This window comes from Sprattus sprattus (genome assembly GCF_963457725.1).
Source record: "Sprattus sprattus genome assembly, chromosome: 6".
Classification (NCBI taxonomy): domain Eukaryota; kingdom Metazoa; phylum Chordata; class Actinopteri; order Clupeiformes; family Clupeidae; genus Sprattus; species Sprattus sprattus.
The window spans coordinates 4,659,376-4,669,375 of NC_137925.1; the positions used below are offsets into that span (position 1 = coordinate 4,659,376).

Consider the following 10,000-nt stretch of genomic DNA (forward strand, 5'->3'; position numbering starts at 1 on the left):
TGCCGCAGATGGACATTGTGATAGATGATAAACATCCCTCTTCCCTTGTCTCTGTGAATGACTGTTATAATTCTAATAGAACACTTGAGCATGTGGTGGGGCACACTTCCCATGTGAAACAAAAGGTAGTCAAATCTTACAAATGCCATTGGCTTGATATCTTGCTAAATGCTTGATTGGAGTTGTTGATTAAAATGACACTACTGTTGGCGCCATTTATAATAACATTGTATAGGACTCTGTTGCCTTTTGTTGAACACACACAAAATGATGAACTCTTTGTGTGTCCAATGTAACGACACTGTGGCTTAAGTACAGGCCGATTAGTGTCACCCAGGAACTCTCCATGTAACTCTTTTTGAGTTATGTGTCACACCATTGTCTGTGACTCGTACCCTAATCGTATTACCCACCAAGAAGCTAAGGGGGCCTTTATGAAAACTCGACTTACACTTACTGTTTTTCAAGGACAACAGCCATACCACCTTGCAATCAGTTAGAAATGTATGTCTCATACCCCTCAAAGCTTATTATTAGAAGCCATTATTGCTGCTACTGCTTCTTCTGCTGCTCCTGTTACCTATATGGGTTTCGTGAGAGAAAATTACATTTTAACAGACTTATATAAAATAGTTTTTTCTTTAGTGGTGAATGACTCATAAAGTATGCAGGGTTATCACCTTTGAACCCTTTCCCCCATGACTGGATTTTGTTGTCTTATTATATTTTTAGATTAAGCTGCTGGAGTTCTTGTTTGTATGTGTGTGTGCTTGTTTTCATTCAGACTCTAATTGGCTTTGGTATCAAGATGGGAGTTTTCTCAGGCCAATGAGTTCATTAAATCACTTTATAATGATATTCTATGTGGAAGCAGCTGAAGACAAACTCAGTCACCAGTCGTCCGGTGCCATGGCTCACACATGGTTCTGTCTGACCTCAGAATCAGACTGCACTTTTGCTCTCAATGAGTTGGGTTCCCTGATCTTGAGTAAAATTTCTCAAACAAATTCCTTTCCGACAGGCATTCCTTGTATGCTTGAACCGTTGTTCACATACAAATAATCATATAATTCTTACTTGTCATCTTTTTGAAGCTGTTATTTTATCAAAAGGGTTGAGCTCGGCACAAAATAAGGGCTTTTACTGAATCACAGGAATTTCGCCTATGAAAGGGGGAAGGTATCTTCACATTTACCCCTCATCCCATGTGCCAGTATTTTCAGACCACACAAACTAAGTTTTACAACATATTTTCTTTATTTTGATACTGAAATGTATTTTTATTTTAAATACAAATGTAATACATTCCAAAAAAATATTTATCTACATCATTGGTCATTATTTCTAGTATGGATCTCACTGTTTATGTTATTTGTTTCGTTCTATTGCTAAACACAAGAAAAAGATAAACTGCCATGTATTATTGTCATAACTAATTGTAACAATCATAGATAATATATTTAATATGGCAAATAAATTATAGTCCTTATATGAATTGCTTTGTCTCTCTTGTGAGTTTCTTCCTACATCCATTTGGTCATGCATTTAGCCTTCCCCTCAAATCACACTACAGGATAAACTTATAGCTGATGGTGTCACAAACTGCATCCAAATAAGCTTTGACCTTCCCATTCCTAAACTACTCTCTTTGTCTCTCTCTCACACACACACACACACACACACACACACACACAGTATGCTAATGTAAGGGGTCAGATTGGGTTTAGCTGTGGGAAATGTTTCTAGTAACCAAGATACAAATTGCCTAAATAAATTCATACATTTCTGATACACTAACACAATAATTTTTATTTTTTTTAACTAAAAAAATTGATCACAGGTGTACACAACCATAAGAGAAAAGAGGGCTTATAAGATAGCCACATATCAGGCTCTGGGCTCTGTAAAGCGCCTAGAGGCAATTGTATTGTTATGGCGCTATATAAATAAAATTGAATTGAATATCTATCACCTTTTTATCTACTTGTAAAATCTCAAAACATCCTCATAGACACAGATTAACCAAAAGCACCCTATTAAGACAACAGCATGCTTGAATCTTTACGTAGGGCCTTATGTTTGTGGAATGTACAAATGGGTTACATGAATGACAATTGTGCCACAAGTAAGTTATAAAAAGTCAGCTATTGGTGTTGGTTCTGAGGAAAACAATGCAGGATGCAACTTCAATGCAAAGCTGAGTAAACGTAACAACAAAGGACAGTGGCAAACAGACAGCTCCCACATGAAGACAGCTACTAGTATACACTAACACTAGTGTATGATGTAGACACTTAACAAGTACCCAGTAAAGCCTAGATAGACAGCGTCTATGGGTTGCCTTATTTGATCCTTAAGACTACATTAATGGTAGGAAAGAATGGTAGAAAACATAAATGTTCTACTCAAACTAACAAGCCTTAGGTTTACATCTGGATGTACGTTAACTAGCACGTCTACAAACTTTGAAACACTTGGTTACAACCTCGCCTCAATTAAATTCTAACAACTACAACAAGATTGCAACTATTTGACAGCATAACAGAACGAAATCACGTGTTCACTAGGAAGAATCAGCGTTGGTTAACGTAAGCATCGCGATACTTATCGGCCAACCACATATTGACTATTGGTCACGTGTTACATAATGGTGGTACTATTTTTTTCCCTCAGTACATTCTTGAAATTGTGATTTCTGAAATATAGCAATGGGACGAGGACGCATACTGTAGAGCATTACTATAAGGTATCTGTTTTTATATCTAAGGACTTTCAAAATGTATGTTGTTAGCGAATATATTTAAACCCGTTTTCCCTAGGTGTCTTGCTATTTAGCCCGACGTCTAAAATCATTTGGAGTGAAGAGATAGGCTAATCGAGCAAGCTCAAAGTTAGCCAGTTAGCTACCTATAAACCTACCAACAGTCCAGAACATAGAAAGCAGCAAGCAAGCTAACCGTAAGTTTGACAGGCATTTATCTATCGACATTCTTTTCACCATTCAGTGTTGTTGTCCTTCTTTGCAGTCTAATATTGTCTGGAAACTGATGACGGAAGATATCAACAGCAAGCCACTTGTCTGGTTACGATAATGTTACTTTTGCTCGTCAGCTTATATAAACGCCGATAACTGATTGGTAATGTTGGCTAACTTAATTTAGCTTATAGCAAAATCAGGTGTCCACAGGAAGGCCCTCGCTCTATTATAGTTTATTCAGATCCAGCTGTTTCCTTTCAACGAGAATATGTGTCTAGTGTCGTTATAGTGGGATGTATGATATCAACTTTATTTTAACGTTATTCTGTTTGGGTAGACGCTTTAACTTATTGGGGTAGCTTTGCAGCTATTGTTGTGACAGATGACTGTGCCTTGCATGTAAACAGGAAGTTGCTGATGAAGTGTCTTGTGACTAAGTGCAGTGCGGCAGCGTTCATCCATCGTTTCATGAAGTAGAAACAGAAACTTTACCTCTCCAAGCCAAACCCTATCCCTTGTGACACGACTAAGCAATTCTACTGTCAGCTGACAGCTTCGAAGCATAGGTGTGACTTCTGTCAACCCAGGGACACATTCAATGCTGTGCACAACTACCTATTAACTGACCGTGGTCTTCATTTTTGTGTCACACTGTCAGTTGAGCAAAAAAACAATACCGGAGTCTTTATTGATAATACGGCTCAACAAAAGTTGCACGATTGGGCAGGAGTGTCATGAGTCCTAGACGTTGTTCAGGATTTTGTTACACGTCAGTTACTTGTTGTTCTAGTGTTTTTTCTTTTTGTGCATTTTTCCCCCGCAGTAAATCCGAACACTCAGACCAAGGCCCCAGGAGTCAGTGAGTGTTCCGTTTGGCCTTCTGCACAGCGCTCTCTGTCCCAGAAAGGGGAAATGTCGAATACAGCTATGAAGAAAAAGGTGATTGCTCTCTTTGTGTTTCTGTGTATATGATGTGTATACATTGGTCCAGTCACATGTTCAGGTGGAATGTTTGCTTATTTATTGAAAAGGCTTTTAGGCTATACCAGTATTATCATTTATAAAGCGCCAGAGGGAATATCCATGGGACATTTGGAAGCTACAAATGCAACATTACAGGGATAAAACAGCGCAGTGTTTATATGACCTCAGAATACCAGCAGGTGGCGCTGCTGATGCTTGTGTAGACCCATACACCTCAGCGGTACCACATGAAAGGTGGAGTCCGCAATCCTAATCCAACACTAGTGAATTGCTCCTCACTATTCTGTAGTTGTCTGTTCTGTCTGTGCTCCCTAGATAATGTTGGTGTTCGTTCACCGTCCTGTAAATGGAAAACAAACATATTGGCTCGGCCATTATCAGTCATAAACAATTCAAGCCACCCAACACGTAGCTTTGAGGGCCTTGACAGGAGGGGTGTTATGCTGTTGGCCGTTGAGCCGTTGAGCCAAAATGGCACACACTGCCTTAACAACATTAACACTTTCAGTCGAGTGTGGTCAGTTTCTTTTTATACTGTCCTGTGTAGATTTAACTACTTCCTCACTGTCTAATGTTGTTGTCTTACCAAGAAACTGACATAGTCCTATTGCCTTGTCAACCGGCTCTTATATCTGCGAAAGACAAGAGCAAGCTTTTTAATGTGCTTTGTATATCCTCTTTCTCTTTTCATCCTCTACTCACACACACACACACACACACACACACACACACACACGTATTCTCTCCCCCTCTTTTTTCTTCCTCACTTACACACACGCATGCATTCTCTCTCCCTCTCTCTTTTCATCCTCTCACACACACATGCATTCTCTCTCCCTCTCTCTTTTCTTCCTCTCCACACACACACACACACACACACACACACACACACATGCATTATTTCTCTCTTTTCTATCTCTCCTCTCACACACACACACACTTGCATTATCTCTCTCTCTCTTTCTCTTCTTCCTCTCCTCACACACACTCATGCATTCTCTCTTTTTTTCTATCTCTCCTCACACACATGCATTCTCTCTCCCTCTCTCTTTTCTTCCTCTCCACACACACACACATGCATTCTCCCTCTCTCTTTCTTTTCTTCCTCTCCTCACACACACTCATGCATTCTCTCTTTTTTCTATCTCTCCTCACACACACGCATTCTCTCTTTCTCTTCTTCCTCTCCTCACACACACTCATGCATTCTCTCTCCCTCTTTTAAGGTGCTGCTGATGGGGAAGAGTGGTTCGGGGAAGACGAGCATGAGATCAATCATCTTTGCTAACTACATCGCTAGGGATACACGAAGGCTTGGAGCCACTAGTAAGCAACTTCAACGACCATAACAAATAATGTTTACATTTCCAATTAAGGAATGAATGTCATTACTCCTATTCCTTACTAGATGTTTCCCACACACACACACACACACACACACCTTAAAACAAGACACCTACTAAATATTTCCTCTCTGTAAAGGAAATACATCAATGGGTTCTCCCATGGCAGTTAAGTGGGTTGCTGCAAGCACACAAGTGAAAGGCCAGGCAGTTTGCTGTCTGCTACAGCTGTTAGCTGACCTAAGTGTAGAATTGTTCCCACTTCATGTCTTAGAAGGATGGGCTTGTCGTTGAAGGTTTTCAAAGTTGGTTGGTTTCTGGTCTGCGTATGTGCATGATATGTGTGTGTGTGCCTGTGTGTGTGAGATGATTTGTTGGCCAAGCCGCATTGCAGGTGGCCAAGAAATGAAAGAGTGGAGTTTTAACGAAGTGTGTGTGTGTGTGTGTGTGTGTGTGTGTGTGTGTGTGTGTGTGTGTGTGTGTGTGTGTGTGTGTGTGTGTGTGTGTGTGTGTGTCTCCTCTCTACAGTCGATGTTGAACACTCCCATGTGCGTTTCCTGGGAAACCTTGTGTTGAACCTATGGGACTGTGGCGGGTAAGCAGGAAGTCACAGAGCTATGACCTCACCACAACACATCAGTCTTAATGGTCGATTTGTCCATGCAATAATTATACTCTAGTGACCCATGATGTCATCCTGTACAATACTCTACTAATGAATCATGGTGATTGATTTTGATATCATTAATTATTCCCTTTGCCAGTATAATATTGTTCCAAGACAATCATAAACTGAAGGTGCGTTGTGTAATTGTAAAGCAAGGTATCTATGGCATAGAATGAACATTAGAAGTTGCAGTGATCAGGAAAGATGATGCTAATAGATGAATACTATATGTATCATTAATACATCAAACCTGATCATACTGTATATATTATGCGTGCATGAACATACAACAAAACGTCATGTCTGTGGTAAAGAAAAATGCAGCTTGAATTTCTAACTGTGTTACCTTAGTGGATACTCTGTCATGAACTTGCTTGGCTCTTCCCCCACAGGCAGGACACGTTCATGGAAAACTACTTCACCAGCCAGCGGGACAACATCTTCCGGAACGTGGAGGTGCTGATCTACGTGTTCGACGTGGAGAGCCGCGAGCTGGAGAAGGACATGCACTACTACCAGTCCTGTCTGGAGGCCATCCTGCAGAACTCCCCCGACGCCAAGGTCTTCTGCCTGGTGCACAAGATGGACCTGGTGCAGGAGGACCAGAGAGACTTGGTGAGGAGGGGTGGTCAGTAGGGATGTGTGTGTGTGTGTGTGTGTGTGTGTACGTGTGTGTGTGTGTGTGTGTGTACGTGTGTACGTGTGTACGTGTGTGTGTGGACCTGGTGCAGGAGGACCAGAGAGACTTGGTGAGGAGGGGTGGTCAGTAGGGATGTTTTGCCTTAGTCCATCGCTGGGTTAAAGTGTGTGTGTGTGTGTGTGTGTGTGTGTGTGTGTGTGTGTGTGTGTGTGTGTGTGTGTGTGTGTGTGTGTGTGTGTGTGTGTGTGTGTGTGTGTGTGTGTGTGTGTGTGTGTGTGTGTGTGTGTGTGTGTGTGTGTGTGTGTGTGTGGGGAAGACCTGGCCCCTAGCACTGTATCTGTTTGTTTGTTTGTTTGTAGAGGTGGCCCTGGTGCTCTTGCATCAGTGGCCAGCTGGTAGGGAGTTGTGCAGTGACTAAACCTCACTTTCCAATGGCATACGAGACGTGCTAATGGCATACAAGACGTGCTAATGGCGAATCCTAGCGCCCAAGGGTTTTAGTCTCCTTGCTAGCACACCCCCCTACATGTCCGAAGGTGCGGATCAGTCCAGTACGGGACTTTGCAGGTTCCACTTTGCGTGCTTGTTTGCCGTTTGTTACTTTAGAAGAAGTTTGACGGTTTCTCACTTCATATGTTTGACCTGCAATTTCATCTGTAGGTTTCTTCTCATTTACTCCTACATGTATAGCTCTTGTTCTGCTCCATTTCATTCCCATGGTTCCTCTCAGTCACTTTCAGCGGCTCAGAGGTTCTTTCTCTTTAGCCTTCAACCCCTTTTTTATTTTAAAGATTCAGTGTAAAGTTTTGAATCCACATTTTGGTGTAGAATCTCAGTCCCTCCTGCCTTCACTGTCACTGTCAGATCTTTAAAGAGCGCGAGGAGGATCTGAAGAGGCTGTCTCGTCCCCTGTCCTGCACCTGCTTCCGGACCTCAATCTGGGACGAGACCCTTTACAAGGTGAGCCCATCCATTTTAAGGTTGTTAAGTGGGTATCCGAGGAAGGCTATGTTCCTTTCTCCTTTTTCAAATATGTTTACCCAGCAGTAGGTCTATGTCTAAATACAAAATATGTTCTAGCCTATTGCTTTGTATATCTTCTGTAAAAGGGAAATAGTTTTCACATTCAAACAAATTAGGTCTACAGAATACTTAGTTACTGTCCCATATAACAAAAATATAACATAAAAACAGCTGGCTCTGTTGTCTTATACTATCAAAACATAGTTATCCATACCACAAGGTAATAATCAGAAATTCATATGTTGGTCTATCTTTGGTCAATACATATAAAACCTATTGAAAGAGCTATAGATTGTATTTGGGTAATATAACACTGCACAAAATGGTAGTCAGTAGGCTACTAGAATTAAGCTAAGTAGCAGATCTGTATTAAAGCTATTTATTTCTGCACTGATGTGATGTCTGCACAATTGTGTTAAAATGAGTGCTAAATATGCTCAAACATGTAACTATACCTGGCTAGCATTACAAGACCCAATTGATTGTGTACATGGAGTATGTATTGCCAGTATCTGTAAGAGATCTATAGCGTCTTGGTGGAAAGATTTGTTTAGAGTAACTGTTTTTGGCAAGCATTACAGAACCCTAAGGAGTGTGTAGGTTACCGCCAGTGTTATCTGTAAATGTACTTTTCATTCAACATTACAACTGCATATCGCAGTGAAATGGGTTTGAATTATTTTAAATTAATTATGCTGGCATCCATATTGTTCAATTACATTGTTTTAAAAAATCGATAATTACATTTTCCTGCATCGATTCAGCAATGCATTCATTGATGTTAGCATCGCAATGCATTGATGCAACGATTATTTTCCCCAGCCCTACTATAAGGTGCAGGTACTACTGAAAATGTGTGCAGTACAAAGGAGCGCATTATGGCTTTAACACTGTTGCACTTTTCAGCGCATCTTATAAAGGTCTGGAATATTGCCTCTGAGTCCTTAAGGGAAGAGAGAGGATGGCATCTTCTAAAGGTCTGGAATATTGTCTCTGAGTCCTTAAGGGAAGAGAGAGGATGGCATCTTCTAAAGGTCTGGAATATTGTCTCTGAGTCCTTAAGGGAAGAGAGAGGATGGCATCTTATAAAGGTCTGGAATATTGTCTCTGAGTCCTTAAGGGAAGAGAGAGGATGGCATCTTATAAAGGTCTGGAATATTGTCTCTGAGTCCTTAAGGGAAGAGAGAGGATGGTTGTTGTTTTTTGTTGTTGTTTTCTTCGTAGTTGTTTGAGATTAGATTAGGTCACTCATTGATATAGTGCACACACCGCTGCTGATGGAAAACAGATCAAATGCCTCAGATTCCTACTGTGGCAGTGAAGGACCTGTGATCATTTAGGGTCACAGAATAGATTGGTTTGTGACGGAATGCCATCGGGAAGAGGCTGAGTCGTGGTGTCTTCTCTTCTTGATCTTTCAGGACAGTATAGGGTGTCGGCAGTGGTTCAGAGAACTATTGACTGATTCTCAGTGTTTGAAGTTGTAACGCTTGACTACACCCTCTGAGGGGGGTCGGGTGGTCAGTAAGGATGTTTTGTCTTAGGCCAAGGCTGTGTTAAAGTACTTGACTTGGTGTCTGTGTACCTCATTAATCCTGTCCTTTCTAGCACTTCTGATGCGTTGTGTGTGTGTGTGTGTGTGTGTGTGTGTGTGTGTGTGTGTGTGTGTGTGTGTGTGTGTGTGTGTGTGTGTGTGTGTGTGTGTGTGTGTGTGTGTGTGTGTGTGTGTGTGTTTGCATGCATGCATACCATTCTCTGTGTTTCCTCTGGCTCCAGGCCTGGTCCAGCATCGTCTACCAGCTCATCCCCAACGTCCAGCAGCTGGAGTCCAACCTACGCAACTTTGCCCAGATCATTGAGGCCGACGAGGTCCTTCTGTTCGAGAGGGCCACCTTTCTTGTGAGTCACTGACCTCTTGTCAGACCTTATCCTCAGCTAAGTACCATATAACACACACCATGTGCAGAGGTGTTTTTTCTAGGTAGGGCAGCGAGAAGGAAGAAAGGAGAGGGAGAGTAGCTGAGAAATCCTTCCATTTATCACGTCAGCCATTTTGGATTTGGAGAGTGGCTCACTCTTGGGTGGTTGATGTATGCAGCATACGGCATGTCAAGCAAAAATGGGGTTTTCCCACCACAGCCCAAGTCTCTGTGTGTGGCTTCTCTTTGAACAATGTTTACAAATCATAAATGAATCAGAAGTCTACCCAGCTGGCAAGCAAATGCTTAGAATGCGTGCACAGTTGGTGAGCAATATGATGCTGTGCCCAAATGCATGATCTCTGTTGAGCTGTCATCCATATGACATGCCATCACTCTTGCCTGTGTACCGACTGACCTGTGTGTGTGTGTGTGTGTGTGTGTGTG

General features: G+C 41.7%; 2 protein-coding genes across 4 annotated transcripts in view; both read left to right on the forward strand.

The window, feature by feature from the left end:
• Positions 1-1,425, forward strand: part of LOC308366911 (fibronectin type-III domain-containing protein 3A-like) — a 27,588-nt gene extending 26,163 nt beyond the window's left edge. The window contains exon 26 of the mRNA XM_080840707.1: positions 1-1,425. This exon is cut by the window's left edge and continues 2,763 nt beyond it. The gene's annotated coding sequence lies outside the window, so the exon portion shown is untranslated.
• A 1,232-nt stretch (positions 1,426-2,657) lies between these two features.
• Positions 2,658-10,000, forward strand: part of rraga (Ras-related GTP binding A) — a 13,301-nt gene continuing 5,958 nt past the window's right edge. For 2 of the 3 annotated variants that reach the window (XM_080841036.1, XM_080841038.1), the window contains exons 1-7: positions 2,658-2,746; positions 3,801-3,916; positions 5,188-5,287; positions 5,833-5,899; positions 6,364-6,586; positions 7,476-7,571; positions 9,411-9,533. In XM_080841036.1, coding sequence (XP_080697162.1) covers positions 3,890-3,916; positions 5,188-5,287; positions 5,833-5,899; positions 6,364-6,586; positions 7,476-7,571; positions 9,411-9,533 — 636 coding nt within the window. In that variant the 5' untranslated portion in view covers positions 2,658-2,746; positions 3,801-3,889. Of the gene's footprint in view, positions 2,747-2,804; positions 2,959-3,800; positions 3,917-5,187; positions 5,288-5,832; positions 5,900-6,363; positions 6,587-7,475; positions 7,572-9,410; positions 9,534-10,000 lie in introns of those variants that run through there. The other variant, XM_080841037.1, reaches the window with a different exon arrangement.